The sequence below is a fragment of the Oryzias latipes genome, chromosome 13 (genome assembly GCF_002234675.1).
Source record: "Oryzias latipes chromosome 13, ASM223467v1".
Taxonomy (NCBI): domain Eukaryota; kingdom Metazoa; phylum Chordata; class Actinopteri; order Beloniformes; family Adrianichthyidae; genus Oryzias; species Oryzias latipes.
Genome location: NC_019871.2, coordinates 9,135,411 through 9,158,061, shown reverse-complemented (window position 1 = coordinate 9,158,061; position 22,651 = coordinate 9,135,411). Strand labels below are relative to the sequence as shown.

The 22,651-nt window shown below is 40.9% G+C and overlaps 1 protein-coding gene across 2 annotated transcripts in view; it reads right to left on the bottom strand.

Annotated features, from left to right (window-relative positions):
• robo2 (roundabout guidance receptor 2) overlaps positions 1 to 22,651 on the bottom strand; it is a 282,072-nt gene that overhangs the window by 137,142 nt on the left and 122,279 nt on the right. For both annotated transcript variants that reach the window (XM_023961235.1, XM_023961234.1), the window contains exon 2: positions 14,741 to 15,067. In XM_023961235.1, the coding sequence (XP_023817003.1) occupies positions 14,741 to 15,067 (327 nt within the window). The remainder of the gene's footprint in view (positions 1 to 14,740; positions 15,068 to 22,651) is intronic.

The window sequence follows — 22,651 nt, the reverse complement described above, 5'->3', positions numbered from 1 at the left end:
CCAACCATGGTTTGTGTTCTAAAGAGGATATGCAAGGGGAGGAGGGAAGAATGGTACAGGTGTTGGTTCTCATCCACCTGATGCTTTCTCGCGCCACTACCTTTTGTAGCTCAAAGTCATGGGCAGAAGAGAAAAGCAGACACAAAGAACAGACAGGACTCTCTGCAGGACCCTCATTGTGCCATTGCCGTTTGCAAGCAGCGGAACAAAGCTGTCAGCTGCCTGGACACCTTGTTAGACCGCTCCCCGCAGCTCCCGCATGGCACAGGGTTGACTGCAGCCCCCCTGCTGCGGCCAGCTCATCGTTATGGTGGAGTTTCAACCACCGAGAAATACACACACAAAATGTGGGACTGTTAAGCATAAACGAGGAGAAATACAGTGAAATACAACATCTGTTATACACAAGGTTGAGGTCCTTTTTTTGGGCAAATCTTTTCATAAATATTTGCTGAGACGATAAAGTTCATCCTCTCAAATTAAGTCCAAAAAACACTTATAAAAACTCATATTCTCAAGGCTTGACAGATGTCAGTGATGTCACAACTGAATGACAAGCAATTACACACTGTGCATAATGCATTAGCACTATCTTACCATGCAAATAACCGAGCTATAAAGATGAGCTGAAAAGGCAAAGGTACAAAAATAATTAAGATGAGTAGGATGTATTGGAGATCATACATAATCTCTTTTCATTGAGTGGATTATTTCCTTTGTAGTGTACAGTTAACAAAAGCTGCTGGATTTACCCTATGATTAAACAATAAAAGATGAAGAGAGGAGAGGAGCTACATGCAAGCTTCAATGCTCACGTCAGAAGAAAAATTCTGCCAGTCTGCTTTTTCTTTTACCCCAAATATTCCAGAAGCTTTACAAAGTAGTTGTAATATTACTTTAAGTAATCTGGAATTTTAAGTAGGGTTAGTGCTTAGCTTTCTTAAACTGATCTATATAAATACAAGCATGAATTAGTTCCAGCCTCTATGTGGAATTCATGACATCTTAAGTCACTCTGAACACAAAAATAAAGAAGGCCAACACACACACACATGCTCATGCATGCACAAATAATATTTTGCTTTAGTAAAAACTTACACCCAACTTCTTTACCAAACGTGTGTCATACATAATGGAGATACAATAAGTTGCCAAAACATTCATAGTTTGTCAGTGTTAACAAATTTCCAACAGTTTATGTTCAAGTGCAAAGAAAATAAAAATAAAAAGCCCCATACATTTTATTATTTCATAAACACACACATTAATCTTGACCTACTCTAATCCTGATCATGCATTGGCTTCGGAGCTTCTACAAGGGCTTATTTACTAGAAGATAGCAATCGAACATGCTTGGTGTTGTCACCTATGATGTATCAGTCTGTGCAGATGTCTTTACATCTGACTGGGCTCAGATATAACTGTCCTTCTACTGATCGCTATCCATCTACAACGACAGCAATTGCACCATACATTAATTAGACCACCCATACTGTGTTTTAATCTTTTTCAGCCCCAAAGGATGCTTCAAAATTGCAATGAAAAAAGGTCAAACCATCCAATTAGAAGCTCATCAGAGATGCACACTCCAAAGTCATTCTCTGAACCTTTGTTGCACATCGTAAATATCTTACTGTCCAAAAAGAAGACCTTGTCTGACAAGATTCAAAATGGTTAACTGCATCTCTGGAAAATTGAAATCTGGGATGCATCTGTGTTGGGATGTCAGAGACGAATTGTTGTTAGGGCAGATTTGAGGTGTAATGGAACGTGAATGTGCTGAAAAGGTATAATCCCCATAGATAGAGCACATTATCTAGTTATCATGTTATCATCAGTCCATGTATTGACCCTATGATGACCCCAAGGTTCAGATCAATCCAGTTTCCAATCAGGATTAGATGAAGCTGCCATTGGTAGCTCATCATTCCTATGGCCAGTTTCACACAAAAACCTGTTTCTTGAAAAGTCAAAACACTTTTAGTCCACAGTTTTATAAAGTTAAAGAACAATGTTTTTCTTTTGCATCAGAAAACTATTAACAACAAACATAAGAAAAAGATAGAAAAAAGAAGGAAACAAAAGAGGGTGGGTCAGTGAGCTTTGAGCCTCTAATAGGGTAGGCTAAGCCAATTAGGGACAAGTGACAGCTCAGCTACATGGTCGTGACACAACTAGACCACAAAATCTCTTTGAGCTCCACCACCCCTTAAAACAAGCCTGAGTTGGACCCCAACAACCTCTTCATATGTGGCGCATAAAAGTGGAAATAACCCTTTTTAGCCAACACCCACTTTCAGACATAGACCACAGCCAAAGAAGAATTGGAGAGAATGCCACACAAAAGATTCTCCCCCCTTTTTCTCGTGCTTCTCTCTTGCTTCCTCTGTTGGCCAGAAGGAAGTGGTTTGCCAAGCAGATCCCTCTGCCTGCCTCCGTCATGGTCGGCCAACTCTCTTGACATCTGATGCTGTTGGGTGCTGCTGTGACGAACTGGAATTTACACTGACCTCTGCCCTGGCTCTTCAAAACTTGTGAACTCGACACAAGCAAAAGCAAAAAAACCACGGTGGGGGGTAAGAGAAAGGAGGAGTTCGAAGTGGAATAGGGGGTTGGTTCAAATGACCACCAGCAGCTGTTGTTCCTGTGTTGTCTTCTATTGTCAGCTAATAATGGTGCAGTCATCCTAACGTACTTTGGGGGAGGGGGGCGGGGGGTGTATGCCACCAGGTTGTGGGTTGCCGAGGCTTCCGGAGGTGCAGGTCTTTTGATTAATGAGAGAGGGCGTTATGCCTCCAGCAGCGGAGCAGCACGTGCTATGCTGGTGATGACAACCAAAAGTCTTGACACAGTGTGTAGTATTGGACCTTTAAAGAGAATGTCACAACACGTCAACCGTACCAGTAACAGTGATAATAAATAGGAAAAATGTACTTCTACAGCAAAATACATTTCTGTGCAAACATAGAATTGAATTTTATTTTGAAACACAAATAGCCATTTTCCACATGCCTGATGTTAATAAAGGAACCACATCCCTTGAGATATTCTCTCCTTTATGCTCTACTGAGCACCAAGTGTATGATCTGTGGATGGCTTTTTTGGGGGAGAAGAAGCAAGAAGTGAGGAGTGATGACTGAGGGACGTGATGGGGGTTGAGAGACAATCAGCAGGAGGTTGGGGCTGGACAGCCTTCCACACGTCTAACGGCTGCCACTCAAAAAAAAAGAAAAAAAAAAAGAAAGTTAATGATGTCACACTTATGGGCCAACCATCCGCCTGCTGTGTGTGTGAGAATAAACCTCAGCCAGAGATGGAAGTGCTGTTGTGAGGTAGTGTGGAGAGATGGTATGGGGATGAAATTTTCAAAACTGCTTTCCTGAGATGAACATTCTCTTGTTTTCTTTTATAAGCTCTATTTCACCTTTTTATATATTCATTCATTTTTAAATGAAAAAATATTAGAAAATCTGGGAAAAAGGGAGACTTTCTGAGTTGATGGGTGTTGGAAACCAAAAGTGACAGAGAAAATATAACAGTTGCTACTCAGGATTAGGTGTTTAAAAACCTTTATCAAGACTTTTTTTTCTCATATAAAAAGGTTATAGAGTAAGTAAGAAGATTAAGCTCTAGGCTCTTTCACTCCAAAATAAGTTTACAAAATGTTGACAACAGAGTAATGAATAAACTGACAGATGCTCATATCCCTTCCAATGTAATCGAATTGTGTTTCTTCTTCCTCTGACACAGAAATAACCCTGCCTTCCCCAGCTATGCCTCCCTTCATACATCTTCCAATAAGACTAACATAACTGTATTAGCAGTCTATGCTTGCGATACTCTCAAGACTGCCAAATGGACCTGCATGCTGTTCTGTTTTCAAGCCACGGGGTCAGATGATGGTCAATCAATGGGAGGTCACTTCCAGAGCTGGCAAAAGGTCAGTCTATCAGGAGTCGAAAGTACAACTGGCCTACTAGAAAAGAAACTAAATCATCTCCCTTAAGCTCAAAGATTCTTATACGAGCTGGATCCAACAATTCACCACTGATGAATAAGTTAAGGCATTCAGGGATCAATGAGCATCTCCCCAACACGAAACAAACCTCATTTTTCTGCACAGCAAAAATAAAAGAACATTTATGTGAAAGTCTAAATTGTCAAATGCATTTATGTAAAACATGGGTTCTACAAAACTCTACTGTAAATTATCTTATGCTAAACTGGCTCATCTTGGTAAATGAAGCTGTTCTTTCAGCTCTATTACAATGAAGAGTCTGGGGGTCTATTTTTCTCTTACAGTGCCATTAGGCCACCAATGGGTAAACGTCGACTGTGCCAGCTGGAAAAGAGACTGGGAGCTTGGAGCCTGCTGCAGTTTATGGATGCAGGCATGTGTGTCTGTGACTGTGTGAGTTTAAAACATCCAAGCACTGTCTTTACATTTGTGTGTGTGCGTGTGTTAGAAGGGAATCTGTGCATGAAACAGGAGAACATTAATGGTTTTTAAAGATTAGCAAAGTCATATGAGAGCACTTGTCAGTTAGTCACACACCCCTCGGTGATCACTTAGTGTCATTAGATTTCATTTCCTGTGGAATAAGAAGATCTTAGTGGATACAAGACAAATCCCTTCAATTAGAACTGTGCTTAAGATGATCCACCGCCTTTATTTCTGCCTCGCTGGGTGGTGTATATGTTTGCAAATGGCATTAACAAGTCAGAGAAAATACATCAAGAAGATGTATTGAAAAGAAACAATACTACTTGTAACATAGAAGGTAACTTTGCTGTGACAGCAGAGACGATGACACACACACCCATGACCATACAGCAATCCAAACACAAAGACTAAAGCAGAGATAAACAAAGACAGCCCGGGTATTTTTTGTTAATAGCTTTGCCCTGTACAGTGTAAAGCACGAGGACAAAACAGCAAGAGGCACAGAGATAAGATTCTGCTTAGCATTTGAATAGAGAGTTCACATTTCTGTTCGACTGGCCTTTAGCCATAGAACTGCTTAAGTGGTCTGGGCAAGTCTGTCTGGTCTTCACTATGCCAACCAATGTGAAAGCTCATATCTGGCAGTGTGCAGTGTCTGTCAATGTCTTGTTCTGTCTGTCTGCCTGGTTAATAATCAGCCTGGCTTGCTAATCATGCTCCCAGCTGTAAAAGCAGGTGGTCACACACCACAGTTTAATTCTGCACGTTACGTCATCTTATTGGCTGTGGACACAACACAAACAGAAGTTGGAGATGTCACCTTTAAAAAGTATTGATATGTATCTGAAAGCTGAAGAACTTACCTCATATTGTTAAAATAACACTAGGTCAAACATATAATAACCAATAATTGAAACTGAGTGGCCCTGCAGTGGAGTGGCGAACTGACCAGGCTGTATCCTGCCTTAACCCAACAGTGGTTGGGATAGGCCCCGGCATCCATGTGATCCGAAAAGGGATTGAGAGATTTAGAAAATGAATGGATGAAACTGAATGGATCAACGTTTAATGCACTTTCATGTGATCAAATGCCTTAGAAAACAATTTCTAGTGTTTATCAGGTGAAAATAGCTTTTGTGGCAGTTTTTAATGTCAGAAATCATACTTTTAACAACAAAATATTTGATTTAAGTCACAAGCTGTGTAAAAATGGATTTTGAAACAAAATAAAATTGGTTTAAGATTAGCAATGTATCATAAATCAAATCTAAATCAAATTGAGTTAGTAGCTAGGTTGTGATACCTACATAGATAAAAATTGTTTTGAACAGCATCAAAGGTTCATGTTTTACTTTGACAAAGTCTCCTAATGACAATAAAACATTTTAACTAGTAGAGGCAAAAATTCCTAACATATGAAAAGGGGAACCCCTTATTTTTAAAGCCTACAAAAGCATCTGTCCATCCATCCATTTTTTAACCCACTACATCCCTTTTGGGGTCACATGGTTGCCCTGTCCCAGCTTTTGTTGGGCAAAGCCGAGGTACCCTGGACAGGTCGCCTAAGTTAGCAGAAGAATTTCTGGACGTAGCATGGCAGAGGGAAGCCATAAAGTGGAATGAAATCACAGCTGTGTTAAGAACTCCACCTTTACATTTTTAAAGGTACCTCACCTCACTGACTAAAAAACTTTGAGTATCACTTTCAAACAGCAGGAAAGGAAATGAGGGGGGTTGTGGAAAAAGGGAAGGAGAAAAAAAGGGCAGATGAGAGAGGGAAGAGGGAGAGACAGCGGTATGATTAGGTTTCATCTCTGGCCTGCAGCTGTTGAGGGCTCTGCTCCCTGTTAGGTGTCTCTTACAGCAAACGTAATCCAAGCCAAACACAATATCTGTCTGTGCCAAAGACGGATCAACAATCATACCAACACATTTGGTCCCAAAGTTACCCTGATGTAACTTAGAGGATTACAAAAATGTTTGGTGTCAACTATGGTCAGTGTCTGCGTACAAAGATAAACAAAATAAAATATTTTAAATATAATTACACAATTATTCAATGGATATAACCAAGCCATTGTGCTTGCAAAGTAATTGAACAACCATAAAATCGACACTCAGCTACCTCGTCAGTTTGAAGTTTGTGTTCTCTTTCATTTGTCCTCCCCTCCCCCAATTTCCTTCCTGTTGTCACAGTTGAATCCAAAATCTAATGGGACTGAAAGGCAGCGTCTTCCACGTTAGCGAAAGGAGGAATGTTTGCACCAGAGCAACAGCCAGAAAAGAGGTTTTCTCTAAGCTATTTTTGAGTCTTGTATAAATCTGTGTGCAGAACAGTCTTCATTGCCAGAGATCCATCGGTGTGCAGTCTGACAGTTGGAGCCCAAAATAAAAACTGGCTTGAATCATGGGCTTGGCTTAGGCCTGACCTGTCCAAAAGATAGAGCCGAGGCAGCGCTCTGCAACGTGCAAAGTTGTGGAAAGGCATGGACACATATGACAGATTGTGTGCTTTAAGGGTGTGTGATGAACATCACCAGCCAAATAACTGGCATTTGGACCTAGAACGTAGGTGTGGGATTCACAGCATTCCACACACCGGACGGTGAATCAATCCCAACGACATTTGATGCAAACCCACATCAGCTCGTGCCTGAACTTCAGCCCTCCTGGCTGTCACCTCCTCCCCGGCTCCATATGATGGATCACCATCTCTGGCAGTCTCAAAGGGTCACAGAGAGAGAGGGAGGTGGGTGGGAGAGGTCACTCACAACAGGGACGCATTCATTGGAAGGGAGCGCTAGGTTAAGGAATTATGGTATGACAGAGATCTGGATTGGATAGGAAAGGGCAAAAGGTCTTTGAGGGGTCAAAGGAGCTATTCCCAGCCACATTCAATGCAGCACACCCCAGTTTACAGCCATCTACAGGCATTTAACACAGGGTCACGCTTTTGATTAATATTATTATCACTCACTTATCCCTTCGTCCTCTTGTCAACCAGTAAGGTGGTATCACACATAATTATCTAAATCCTAGAGGACAGTGGACTTGTGCAACAATTTAAGCTAGAATGAAGTGTGTTATCAACAAACACAGGCTGTTGAAAGATGAAATAAACTGGTAAAGTGCATAGGAGGATATATCTGATAATCATCATAATGAATCAATTATTGAATAACAGAAAACACCACAAGTCTTGAATAAATTTAAGCCATACATGTAAATCAATATCAAAACAGAAATCAAAGTGCAATCCAGCCATGAAAGCAAACCCCCCTCTCATTCTATAGATAATCAATAATTAGCCTTCAGACATATTTCAATAATTTAAACAGCTCAGTCTGCATCTACAACTGTCTGACAAGAGGAGATGGAGCGGCAAGGGTGTCTTCTTGTAAAGTGCACATGTATGATAGAGGAGCCTTTGCAGTATTGAAGAATTTACAGAGCCAATAGCGATGCAGATTTATTCTTTCAATTCCAGCAGGCCGAACACCCTTACAGCACGGATGATGAGGCGCACAGATGTGGAGGGAGAAAAATTGAGGCAAAACCCAGGCAGACTGAGGAGACAAAGCAATAGACCTGCATTGTCAGAGCGGAGAGGCCATCAATAAATGTGTCATTATAAAGAGAGGAAAAGGGAGCGTGTGAAGGAGCGGGAGAAGGGTGTATAAAGGAAACACAACAAAACCTGGTGAGACGGGTGCTTCATCTTGCAGGGCACTAATGGACGTGAGAAGTGGCTGGTTCAGCATTCTGTGCTTGACAGCTCACTCTCTGCTGACGGGCCATGGCATCCTTAGCAAAGCACCACATACTTGTTTAATGTGGTTAGAGTACTTAAAAGTGACACAGTGGTATAAGTAGTGAAGAATAAAAGAAAAGAGTACAAAAAGACTGATAAGGAGCTGAGAAACACAGCCAAAGGTCATCTTGAACTTGGATCTTATTAAGTGCTCCATCTATTTTCCACCTCCCTGAACTTCCTCAGCACGTTGTCCATCTTTGTCCTCAGCTTTTGCTCCGTTACTCCATTACTGTTGTCATTACTCAGCAAAATGATACGTATGGTTGTGCAGCATTTCTTGTTCTTGAGCACAGTATTTATTTTGTCTGACAGATGCAACAAAGGCGATCTATGTCCCTTGTTAGAGCTCAGCAGGTTTGAATCCTCTGAGGAAAGCAAAAATGTCGTCTCAGGACATTCGGAGTGTGGGAATTTTTTAAGGTTGCAGTGACCACAGCGAACTCCTATGATGTATCGTTCCATGATTAATGTTTAAAAAAACACATCTCCCCTTCAGAAGGGTCATCCACAGACTTTAGCTTTTGCTTCGCACCAGAGTTTGGTATTGATCTGGACAAAAGCAAAGCTCAAAAAATGCAAAATATGGTCAATAATAGTGCCAATAGAGAAGCAAGATATGCCCACTGATGGATAAACTTTAAAGCTCAAAACTGTGCTGTGAAAACCCAGAAACAAAAGTTTACATGTTTGCTACATTTACACTTTAACTAACCTAACCATTTATACAGACCATTCAAATGGCAATTATTCATGTAAGCAGTAAAGCTTAAGATCTAGAGCCAGTTTAGCTCGTGCTGGTTTGCGGCGCCTTCCGTCCGTGAAACCCGGGTTCGACTCCGGGCTGCTCCCTGTTCCCTTCTCTACATCTGCCGGTTCCAAGCCCGGTTTGAGAAGGTTGCGTCAGGAAGGGCATCCGGCATAAAACATTGCCAAATTCACCATGCGACTCGTTCGCTGTGGCGACCCCTGATGGGAGAAGCCGAAAGTGGAAGGAAGTAAAGCTTAAGATCTGAGGCCTCCGAAAAACTCTGATCATCGTTTGATCTACTGTGAAAAGTATTCCTATAGTGGTCTGTTAATTGATTTAGCAGTTTTTAGCCAAAATTAAATAAAGCTGTGTTGTTTTCTAGAACATTGTTTTTGCGGGGTGGCAGCAGTTCATTAGAAATTTCCCTCTAAATTGTGGGCAGAGCTGTTGGCGTAGAGCAACCCCTCCTTTGAAACCCTGTTTCTGAGAGTATTTCTACAAAATCCATGTAATATCCAGTCAGGACCGGAGAGTGATCTCTTGTATGGGTGGGTTGATGAGCATTCAGAATCAAATGATTAAGTGTTTTTGCATGAGTGTATTATTGGTTTAACTGGAATTAGTTCTACTCAACAATTCTCAGAGCAAATAGAATCTTGATAGATTCTGGTCCACATATCTACAGTGTGCAATGTGTTAGTGTTGGGTTTTTTCTTTGTCATTAAATGTAAGGCAGAATAAAACATACCAAATACTTGAAATGATACAATCAATCTTCTCCTCTTTGAATCACACAGCAGATGGTGAAAAAGAATATTAGTGCAAAATTGTTTCTCCCTCTAAATACTTGATCACCATTTTCTCCAAAAAGCAAAAGTCTCCATGGGGGTGTAACACAGATGTTATTATAAAAACAAGATCACTTTTCTGTAACCATCTTTTCTTTCCTAACTAAGGCATGCATCATGATGCACTGTAATGACTGCATTGTTGCAGCTTCCTTCATTACCCTTCATTATTTCTCAAGGACTTCAGTGCAGATTAATCCTCAGCCCACCGGGGTTTATGCGAGCATGTGGGCAGGTGTTTGTGTACACGTGTCTGGGATTGTGTGATAGTCTGTTGTTCGTGTGCTCATGTCACTCCAATTTCTAATTTCTGAACTGGAATAATGAGTCTATATTAGACTGTGAAAGGCTACACAGTGCAGCTCAGCCTCACTCCCCACCTGGCCAGCTCCTCCTGGCCTCTCCCTTTATTAGCGTTTCCTCATGCTGGACACAACGGGAACAGCTTGGTGCCCTCCTCCTCTCTTTACCACTCACACCTTTCCCGATCCTATTTCCCTGCTAATTATCTTGTTGTACGAGTACCAAATGCTACCTAACGATTCACTTAATTGCAAAAGTGGTGCATTAGATGATATCGGAGGACCTTTTTAAAAGTCATACAATCCCATTTTCCGGCAACATTTACAACAAAACCTAGACATCTGTTTCATTTCAGAGTCATTTGCATTTTTAAAGGTTAAAAACTGAACAAAGCTGCAAGAACATGGAGTTACACCTTAGGATTTTACGTCTTATTCATCTGAACGCTCCTGCCCCTGAAAGACTGTAAACATGTAGCAGCATACAGTATGTCAAGGCCTGCAATACATTTGACATCCAATTAAAACTATACATGTTCCATTTATAGTTCATGATCATATCTGGAGCATGGTGTTTGAGCGCCACTCGTGCACCTGTAAAGATGGGGCTAATTAACATTTTCCTTGGGATCCCAGGTGTGCCTTGTCACACTTACATAAACACAGATATTCTCAGTTCAGCAATTTATTCAGCAGGAGAGGCTGCAGCTAGAGCCTCTGACACAATTTTTACAATGATTTATGAACCTGCTCATTGACCCAGTTCATTCGGAAAAGAGAAAAATGGAGCACACTCACATGTAACACTGACATATTTCTGTTCAACACAGACAGCTTTCAGTCACTTTTTTAGCCAGATATGATCATAGACTTCTCAGATTTGGTATATTGTGTGCAAGTTTTCTCATGAAAAATATTTCAGAATGGTAAATAAAATGCTTTAAATATTCCTAGAAATGCAACACCATTGAGTCAACGCATGCAGGTTCATATTTCTTATGGGGAGGCTCGTGCTGTTCATGTATTTCTTTGATCATTCTTTGATCATTCATGAGCAATATGTGCTCAACATCTACTTAGACACTTTAAGCTGACACAGTTGAAGGATTTAGTCTAGTAAAGACAGTAAAGACTCTTCAATCTGGCCTCTATTAATAATGCAGAGGCAACTCTCTGAGACTCATCCCCTCCCTCTTCGCCTTTACTCCACCATAGTGAAAGTGGTGGGTACTGCCCAGCTTGAGGTCCAGCATGCTGCAGTGCCCCTTCACTCACTGGACACTGAGTTCAATCTGCTTCAGAGCTCCAATTCAATTATCTCACCAGGGTCCTGCTCAACCACTCGTGAACGGAGGATGGGCCAAAGGTGTGTTCGATACCACTGAGCAGGAAAGAGAGGCAGAAGACGAAGAAGGTAGGGTGGGGGCACTAGGAGTTAAAAAAATAGATCATAAACCCAGCTCAACGTGGTTATTTAAATGCTGCTTCTACTGGTGCGATTAGCTTTGGCTTTACAATCAGCGAACGGATGTCAGGACCTGATAAAGCTAATCACTGCAGTAAAGATTATGTGGTGGGATTTACCCCCTCCCACCCTTTCTCCTTTGGCCCCCCTTAAAAATCTGGCTGAAATAGAGTAAGTATAAGCCGACGTAAGCCAGGAGCCAAAACAAGCTATGAGCAAAGTGCATTTGTGGGTGCTCAGGCCAGCCAAGACCTTCGCCACCAAACTGGCTCATCCAGTGTTGCAAAGTCTGGTTGAAACAATAACAGCTGTCTCCACAAAGTCAGTAACATAGGTATGATCAAAATATCTTGGTACTTGGAACTAAGTGCCAAAGATGGGGTCCTGAAAAATATCCCCAACACTGCACATTGGTACAATGTAGTCACGCAAGTCATGTCTTCCCTGCTCTAAGGTCAAGGTAGGGCAGCAGTAAAGCACTGTATCCGATGCTTTGCATCGCACTTGGTGATGTATGGCTTGGGCACAGCTGTTTGGTCTCAGTTACTCATTCCATTAAGCTTTCTAAGCATTGTTCTTGACCTAAACTAAGAGCCAAATGAAGGTTGGAAGTCTGTAGTGATTAATTCTGCAGAAAGCAGGAAACCTCTGGGCATCCACTGACCCCACTGTGGAAAGTTTGGACACACCTAAAAAGCATACTGAATATTTTATTAAGAGTGAGAAGGAAGTCTGTATAACATGTTAAATATATTTAAAAGACAAAAGTGAAGCAATAAAAGTGTGATGGCAAAGTAGCCATGAAGATGGGATATAAGAGAAACCGAAAATGATCATTTTGTTGCCTTTAGCAAGAAATTTGATTAGTTTAAACACCAATCCTGCAGAATGACTTCAGGACTTTCAAACTAAATTTTCCTTGGATTACCTGCCATTAAATCTGCAGCAAGTCATTAAAGTCCCGTGATAATGTATTACCTTCATTTGCAATCTTCTTTTCTTCATCTCAGGTTTAAAGAACCTGGCTAAGAAAGATAGTATAATCAAATATTTTTACCCAAATTATTCCCCTTTAACAAAATTTCAATGAAGTACAAAAAAAAAAGAAAAAGATTAGCAAAGGTTTGTCTTAAACCACCTAGAGGGATAATTTTACAGCAGCGGGGAGCTGGTCTTTTCAAGTATGTTTTCAGTTTTTTTTTCCATTTCTTTTTTTAAATCTACTTTGTTCCCATTTTGTGTCAATATAGTTGGTCTTAAAATGTCAGAGCAGTTTAACATGTAAAGTCCTGTGAGCTTTAGCCATAGAAATTACAAATGCCAGTTGAATGAATTATTAAAAGAAAATGATTGAATTGAAGAGGAGCCTCCTCAACACTGTGGAATCAGCTGCACCCAAGGTATCACCTCACACAATCAGTTACTAAATCTGGTATTTGTTGGATGGGTACATTGGGTAGAGGATCACACATAAATCTTGGAAGCTTCAATGTTTAATATATGTAAAACTTCCAAAACTAAACATTTAGATTTAAGTTCACCCAGATAGTTCATCTTTAGTTTTTTAAATGTATAGCCTAATGATGCACATTTTTTTCATGAACAACATTTATGCTTACAAACCTGGTGAGCTTTATTTATGTATTTTTTTTTCTGAATCTGTACCTTTCAAGAGGTTTAACCCTAATCTGCATCTCTGGTATTACCCATCACTTTCTCACCGTCATATCCTCTCCTCTGCTGGCCCCCTGACCCCTCACCTTTAAGCCATCGGAGAGGGAAATGCCTCAATTTAACCCCCCGTGCTACCATCCCTTTCTACATGACAGAGAAGGCGAGAGCAGTGAAAGGGAAGACAGAGAAATTGTGCGTAAAGAGGAAAATAAAATAGTCTGGAAAATTCATCAATTTTTCATACATTTTCATTTAGGCAGGGAGAACCCTTTGACAGCAATCAATAGATCAAGTTGCTGTCACACAGTTAGCACCTGGAGGTTGCTGGAAGGCCTTCTAGACTACAGAGCACTGGAACCGAGGCAGAAAACAAACCCACCCCCACATACATACACACACCATTTTCCATTTGCCAAGTATCACAACCTATTGCAATCACTTCACAAATACATTTACAGTGCAGTCGCTTGGAAAGAAAATATGTCTGTTCTACTCAAGAAAATATCAGATGGTAAGTTGAAAATGGAGCATAACTCAGCATTTGATAAATTGCCACTAAGATCTGGCAGTTGCCCCATGCAAAAGTCTGTTACTTTTTTGATGAGATCTTGAAAATTGCTCCATGATGTATCAATCATTAAACCTAACCACACAACCTGTGCTTATTTGGAAAAGACAGCTTTTTACTGCAGAAAGAAAGAAAAAAAACATCTAAACAACAAAATGCCACAGAGACTTTCCCCTTCACACTGAGCAGCATGGAGTGTCTGGGAGCCACAGTTCGAAGCCCATCCTAAGCCCGCTGTGGGGGGAGTAGTAGGATCATCTTCAAAGGTAATTTGATCTCCAGCTCAGGTTCTGCCTGTCACCGTCCACCAACTCACTCCAGACAGCTTGAGCTAAATGTCCATCAGGAGCCATGTCTGTCATTCTACCCCCACTCACCTGTGGGGGACCTGTGTCTGCCAGGCCATCATGTCCTTCTCATGGACTGACAGCAGCTTTGTGTCCAACTTAAAGGTCTGCAGACAACTTCAAACCACTTGCCCCTGAGCAAAGCCTGTATAAAATCCACCATGGATGAAACCCAATTCTCTTTAAATCATTACCCTACCCAACAGGTCAATTGCTGAACCCCAGGACATTATTAGTATTGGCAAACAGACTGCACTGAAAGCAAGATTAGGTGAACTATAAAAACAGTGTAATTACAGCTGTCTCAAAGACGATTTGTTGTTTTGTTTTCTATAATTTCCTTGAGTACATTGAGTGCAATTTTCCATTATTATTAAAAAAAAGATTGAATTGTCTTGAGCTGAGAGCAAAATAATTATTTTTCCCATCTGCAGCAAGATTGACCATTTCTCTATTCAGCTAGTAACCTAAAAGTAAAATCACTTCTGTACTCCAGCAAAGAGAAGGGAGAAAACTGAGTCTTAGCTTACATGCTACTTCTAGAGATGCGTTGCGGCTGACAGCTTCTCCCAGGTAGTTCCGGGCCACGCAGACATACGATCCCTCATCCGGTTTGCTCCGTCGTCCGTGAACAATGCGAAGGAAGAATAGCGAGCCAGTAGGAAGCAGCATACGGTGTGAACGTGGGTCATCTTTGTCCGTTTCTACCCGCTCCCCATCCTTGTACCACTCCACTGTTGGGGGCGGCCGCCCCTCTGCTTTGCAGTTGAGTGTGGCGGGTTCCCCTTTGGATACAATCAAGTCTGAGGGATGCTCCACTATCCTGGGTGGGGAATCCTCTTGGCGTAGACGGGATCCTGAAAGAGGGAAAAGGATAATGAAGGAGGCAATACATAATAAACTGACAATGGCTTTAGTTTGATTAATTTTATTAAGCACGCTTTCTCAATACCCCTTTATGAGTGAATGATCTATTGAGTCTGGGAAAATTTTGCTCCAGTGAATGATCTGTGAAACCTGGCTTAAGAACACTTGTTAAAAACTAAGATGAAAGACTGATATTTAGATAATCAATATGTGCTTTGTCAAACTCAATAGAAACATTCTAGTGAAATAAAGAGAAAAACTGTGCTATAGCTAAATCAAATAAAACACTCAAAAGGAAGGAAGGAAACATAATGGAGCACTGTGCTAGCAAAACATGTCTACATTTTACCATCAGACTTGAAGTTAGAAAAAAATGTTAAAAAGGACACTCAAATGCAACACTGATGACAGTGTGGGGTATGTTTGATGGCTCCCTATCATGGCTACCTAGTAGGTATGCGTATCAAATTACATACTTTTGGAGTACCAGCCAAATGGTCTGAAAACTATCATCAAAAGAATGATTTTGATTCAATAACCAATTTGGATACCAAAGGGAATCATTTGGTCAATGTGAGTGGGGTAGTGAAAATGGCGTGCTTGCTTCAGGAGATATTCAGTGCCACGAAGCTTCATTCTGTTCCTTATGTGCTTATTTTTTGCATACTGGTCTAAGAGCCCAATATATGAGCCAATGAGCTCAATGATAAGACTCAACCTAAATAAAGTAAAAATAAAAATAAAAAGTTTCTAAAATCATGTGTTATTTAAAAAAGTTATTTCTTATACCATAATCAACATCTTAAATTGTAACATTCAGGAACTCGTACTGAATTCAAGGTATCAGCATCAATATCTCAAGTTTTGTAATGATACCCAGCCCTACTATCTATAACAGGTAAGCACTAAGATGTTTGCGTTTTAACACTTAAACAACTCTGAGGCATAAAACTTCATCGCCAAGACCCTGTTTAATGGGTGCCACAGCACACAAAACGTCAGTTTTTTGTTTTTTTACAAGTGTTTATCTTTCAGTAAGATGCCTGTATCAGCGAATATGAATTATAATGGACACTGTCTAAACAGGAAAAAACTGGCTTTATTACAGTTAACCAAGATGCTGATTAATTCTGGAAAGATAAAAGATCCACCAATCAGAACAGGGAAAACACACCAAATCAAACGTGGATGAAGCTCGTCTGCTGGACTTTTATATATGTAGTTGTAGATTTAGATAAGTTAATTCTTCTCTAAGATTTCTGGTAAATCGCCTGTCCGTCCTGGGGGAGGATCCCTCCTTCATGTGGGCACCCCTGAGGTTTCTTCGTTTTTTCCGGAATCCGGTTTTTTTGGGAGTTTTTCCTTACCGCGAAGGGGGGTCTAAGGGCAGGGATGCCAGTATAGCTTAGTCAGTTTGTTAGTTCATTTTAGTATTTTTCTATTGAACTCTTTGTATTCGTGATCCTTTTGATTTCATGTTTTACTTCGAAGCCCATCGAGACGACTGTTGTTGTGATTTTGGGCTATACAAATAAAATTGAATTGAATTGAATTGAAACGTCTTGTACATGCCTACCCACATGAACAGGTCCTAAAAGGTCATAATTTCACTCAACTCAATTTAGATTGTAATAATGTTCTAAATTTAAGAGGAAGGCATTTTGTCTGTGATAATACTTTGCAGGAACATTTGCAAGAGGCAAGGCCTTGTAAATAAAACTCCCTTGTGTAAAAACTAGACTATTGAACCATTTTTGACTTCTGGCTCGACGGGAGAAGGTATAGCATTTTTACTTATATCAGAACCCTGAAAATCCCCAGCCCCACAAGGTAAAACCCCCACAAAAACTAGTTTATGATTTCACTTTGTTTAATGGGCTGAAGCTTGTAAGATAGAGCATGCAAGAAACACATTAAGCCACACATAACTCAGAAAAAACAAAAACCAGCCATCTGCTCTGATAATAGTGGGAGCTTATGCCTGAGCAGTGAACGGAGATACAGACAGCTAACACTTGAAGAACACAGAAAACTGTTTCATGTGCTCTGGTTTAATGCAGTTTAAAAACTGTGGTTCAGACTGGTGTTAAACACTAATTCCCTGTGGCTGAAACCGTGGACCCCACTTTTTATTAGTGCTTGCAGAGGAGCTCTGTGAGTCTGGTGGCTAAGATAATGCTCCCTGAGTCAGAGTCCTCTGTGTGTCTCTGACCGTGTCTTACTCATGGAGATAAGATGCTGTAGGCCAAATTCATTAACATCACAATGGCAGTGGGAACAATGCAGCAATCAAATAATTTGAACCTGCAGCACATGATCAAATACCCAGAGCAGGGAAGAAGGATATAAGGCCAACCGTTCTTGATTGCTTTTCTTTTTAACTTTATTAAATGGCTCATCAATAACTGGTTCTGCTGGCAGCCAAACACTTACCAGCCAATGTTGTAGTAAGTTTAGTGGTGGACTCTTTGCCTCAAAATGTGATGTTGGAGCTATTTGTGTGGTTGAGCTGATGACTTTGACTTTCTGCAGAGTTGTGCAGTGGGTTAAAAATAAAAGTGCCACACAGGCCTTTGAACTTAAGAGTAACTTTCAAGAAATTCACAAAAAAAAGCAAAAATTCCAGGTCTTAATTCAGCTGGCTTTGCACATGTTCAACCACCACTTTATATTGGACCTCCCAGGGGAAACAAGGACAAGCTCTACCCTGCTTGTTTGTGCTGGTGAGCGTATGGGCAAAAGAGCAAGAGTCAGCAGAAACCCACTTATCAGCTCAAAAGAAGGCCTCTAAATGAGGCGTGTGGGGGTTCTGAGTAAACGTACAAGAAAACTGTCAGGAATCAGGCATCAAACAGTGCCATAATGACCATTGAACTGGGAGAAGGCCACTTCCTAATTTGGGCTAATTCCCTCTATTTCCTTGTCATTGATTAGGGATCAGCCATGTGTCTTGTGCTAACCAGGGCCACAGACAGAGGTCTGTTGAAGCTGACACCATCTTCACTGGGTTCATGATCTAATCTTGCTAGTATAATGTGGAAAACTGAAGGTTCACTCCTGGAATAAACATCTAGGGTATGCAGCAAGCACTAACAGACACAATCACTTGCTCTGACTATTATGCAGTTTTTTTTTTCCTGTTTGACCTCTTTTGTTTTTTTTAATTTATTTTAATAAAATTTGACTTATAAAATGAAGCAGTAATTAAAACAGTGACATTGATATATGGATGGGAAGATAAAGAACAGACATGGAGTCACCTATCTGCTTTGATGGAGTGTCGAATGCACATTTCTTCTTATCACACTGAAGCATCTGCTTCCCCAATAATCCACAAGCCCTGTGGTGGCCTTCTACTAAGGCAAACGTGCATGCACAGCACTAAATTGTGGTGACTACATTCGATTTATATCAGTCTAATTTCTTTAAATCCAATTTGTATTTCAATCTACTGCCTTCTAATCACTTAAACCTCAAGTCTCCATCTGGTCGCCCTTTTCTAGTGGAAATGAACCCAGCAAATGTTTCTAAAAAACAGTTGTTCTTAGTGCTAGAAAAACCTTAAGGTTTAGTGAGCTGAGGGCCAGACTTCCTTTGTGATTTTCCTGAGTTCAGATTTGTCTTGTACGGAGGTAGTAAAAGTTAAACACAGATCCATAAGATGTGGAATATAAAGCTGCCTCATAAATCTTGATAGTGGACATTTTTAAGACATTTCCCTTTTGTAAGTGCACAATGAAATGTTATTTTTGTACAAATTTAGTGCCTAATCTATAGGTACCCCTAATGTGCCCCATCCAGTAAGATCACACAGCCGCTTGTTAGAAACAAAGCCAACACTAAAGTCAAAGTCAATTTTTTTTTGTTTCCTATCAGGCACCTTTTCCCACTCTCTTTGCGGCAAATGGGCTTTCTGTTGCCCTTTTAATGCGATCATTGCTGCTGTGTAATCAAGTGCTCTCTGAGCTGAGGCGAGTGCACTTCACTGGGTCTCAGGGCACACGCTCCAATCAAAACGCTGCATTTCCCCCTGTTTGCAATAACATCACCATCACTTTTCCCTACTGCAGCACAGTCATTCTCTCTCGGAGGCAACTGGAGAATAAGCAAACATGTAAGCGTCCAGACATGGCTGAAATCTGAGAGGTAACCGAGCCAGAAGCAGCAACCTTTGTGCAATTTTATTTTCAAATTTTCCTCATGCAAAGTTTAAGTTTTACAACAGTTACAAACATATTACCATACAATAAAATGTAACTTTATTTAGTATTTGACTCATGTATTTTGAACAGACTACCCACCTGGAGGTGGTATTTTGTATTATAGGTGTCACATTTTTACACACGTGAGCAAGGTCAGTCCTTTGATGATCTTTTTGTAATTATTTTTATTAGCTCCCCTGAGAAATTCTAGCCCACCAACCAAATCAATACCCACAGTAGTCAGAAGCAGGACATAAAAAGGAACGGCTCCCAAATGAGATATTAGTTATTCTGCTAACAGGCATGTGCTGATCACAGGTAACCAACAGCAACCTCAGAGCAAGGCAGGATGTTCCAGTCGCTGCAGTTTCATTAAGAAGGAAGAATCAAACATGAAAACCAAGATCCACGCTGATATGCATTTACACTTCATTTTTTTAAATAAACACAAAACCCAGCAAAAAACAGACAGCTTAACAAGAACACAAAATAAATTATAGACATATTGTACAGAGGAATATCATCCACTTAGGCTATGTTCACACTGCAGGCAGGAACGACCCAATTCCGATTTTTTTGCCCATATGCGACCTGTATCTAATCTTTTCATGACTGTCTAAACGACACAAATCCGATCTTTTCAAGTGCGACCCAGGCTACTTGGGAATGGTATCCGATCTTTTAAAATGCGAACTCCGTCTGAACGGCCAGACCACATGTATCCGACCCGTATGTCATCGATACGCTACAAACGTCATAATTCTGCGTTGAAGTAGGCGGGAACGAGAACATAAACATCAACCATGGTGGACGATGGTGCTGAGACCAGTCAGTGGAAGGGAAGTGAGGTCACCGATTGGATTAATATTTGGGGTGACAGCTCTATTCAGGCCTGGTCAGAAGCGCGGGGGACAGAAGGCGGATCCTCCTTCGGGGTTCACTTCCCCGTTCGGACCCTCAGATTCTCCAGAGCAGGTTAATAAAGAGTCAATAGCAGTTCTGTTGGGCGCTGCATACGCTCTCTCCTCTCTCTTACACACACACGTGTGTGGCCCCAGCACATACACATCCCCATTCCACAACAGTGGGTACAGACAATCCTTGCTCCAATGCCTTCTTAAATTTAGAAGATTGCAATAGTGATGGCTCCTTTGTGAAAATGAATTTAATAATGCAAAAAGAGCTCCGCTGTTGACAACACTGTTGTTGACATCCATTGTTAACGTTAGCTACTTCCGCAAACAACGAGTGACGTAGTTCACCGTCGAGTACGCTTCTGCGCATGCGGGTCACTTCTGGGTCATTTCACGGTCACACATGAGATCACAAAAGTTCGCATTTAATTGGAAATGTGAACGGCCTTGCAAAAAAAAAAAATCTGAATTGGTCATTAAGCCGTGCAGTGTGAACGTAGCCTTAGTTAGCTTCTTCCATCTTGATTTGTTTCTTAAGCCTTAGCTGCAACTGCCCTTACGGGGGGATATGTGCTGTCTGCAGGGGAAAAATGGGCAAACTTTTCATTATTTCAACACCCCAAAATCCTGTGCACAGTGTTGAAAGTCCATCAGTGCTGCGCAAGTGATAAGTGCACACCCCTTGCGTGCTCCTTAAACGCAACCTGGCACTAATGCTACATTCACACTGGGCTCAGAAAGTGTTGCGTTCATGCAAAACTGTGCAGATTTTTAAGTCAGTTTTCGGGTTCAAGAATGTGTGGCCACTGAATATGTTTTGAAAGTTAAACCAGTTGAACTTTGACCAATTGAGGACTTTAACTTTATTAGGGATGTATGGGTAGCGTTCCTTTTAATTCATGGAAGTGCCAACCATTTCTAAATAGATCAGGAGACTAGAGAGTGGCGTAAGGGCACTGTACAACAGCATTACCTGTTTGTCATAAATGCATGAAACATAAGTTTCCCTTACAAATACTTCACGATACATTTACCACACGCATGACAATGATACAATGACCATTTTTATGACGTCCATTGAGGTGCCTGCATGAGCGACAAGGGAACAGCAAGAAACACCTACGCTCCTATTATCATGTGGCCACATCTGTCTATGACCCTCCAAGGGCCAGGATAACCCAAAAACCTCCAGCACCCATCTAGATCAACCCCCATAAGGGTGCATGTGATTAAGGCTTTAGTATATAGAGCTTTTTGCAAACCGTATCTATGTCTATTACACTTGCTCTCCATCCTCTCTTCTTCACTCAGCATTCGGCTGACAGAAGCATATCTGTCATGCCATCTGAAGGGAAATCTAAGAGAACAGCAAGGCAAACTGAGGGTGGTGAAAGAATGATGTTAATGGTAGTTCACGCCTCAGCACTGGTCTGCCAGGACACCTTCAAGCAGTTGGATCTGCACCCGAAATCCATCTTCTTTACTCCAGAGTGTCAGTGACAGAGGACAGCATGAGTTCAAATCAACCCCAACACCAGGGTGTACCCTACCAACCACACAATCTTCACAGCCAGACAGAAGGTGAAGTGAAAAGTGTTTGCAGGTGAATTTGCTTCCACTTCAACCGGTGGTAAAAAAAAAATTACGGTACTTGGAGAATTTTGGGTAGTTAGCTCCCAAGCTCATACTGATGGGCTCTGTTCCACCTCAGTGCTCTGCATACTGCCACCTCCTTTCTCCTGCTTAAGATCTATACTCAGAAAGCAAACAGAGGGGTAATTCTATGAGCTCCTCTCAATGCATCCATGCTTGACTCCAACAAATATCAGATAGAATTCCACTCTTGAGTGTATTTTGGGCAGTGCAAGGAGGGGGTCGTATTGACTTTGCATCTGGATATTTGCCCTCCCCCTCCTTCATACAGAAAGAAAAATATAAATAGATAACTGTGGGAAAGAGGATATCTGATTTGCTGGAAAAAAAAGATGATTTGCTTAAGTTTGTGCTTCATTTTTTAACAAACAGCACTTTTCAGAATTTTCCATTTCTATCCTGCTATCATCGACTAAGAGTAAAGATTTGACCAAATCTTTCAAAAGATTTGAGCAAAATATTGAATCAGAAATAGTATGTTAACAATCAGTTAAGAGCTCATAGTAATATAAAAATGATGAGTCATATTTGGCACGATTATTACATACAGTAAGGCTGCCTCTGTGGGTCTGTTAGGATGCATGTTAAATCGTTAGTGTGTGATGCAGATTAAATGATTCCTGACGACAGGACCACTCAGCTACAAGTTCATCACTTTCTCTTTCCCTCTACAACCTTTTATGGACTTTGTTGTTGTTGTTTTTTTCTTCTCCACACTTTATTCTCAACATGAACAGTTGTGTAACATGAATGATTCCCCATATCACCAGATATTGCGATAAAAATCACTATTGCACTATTTTTG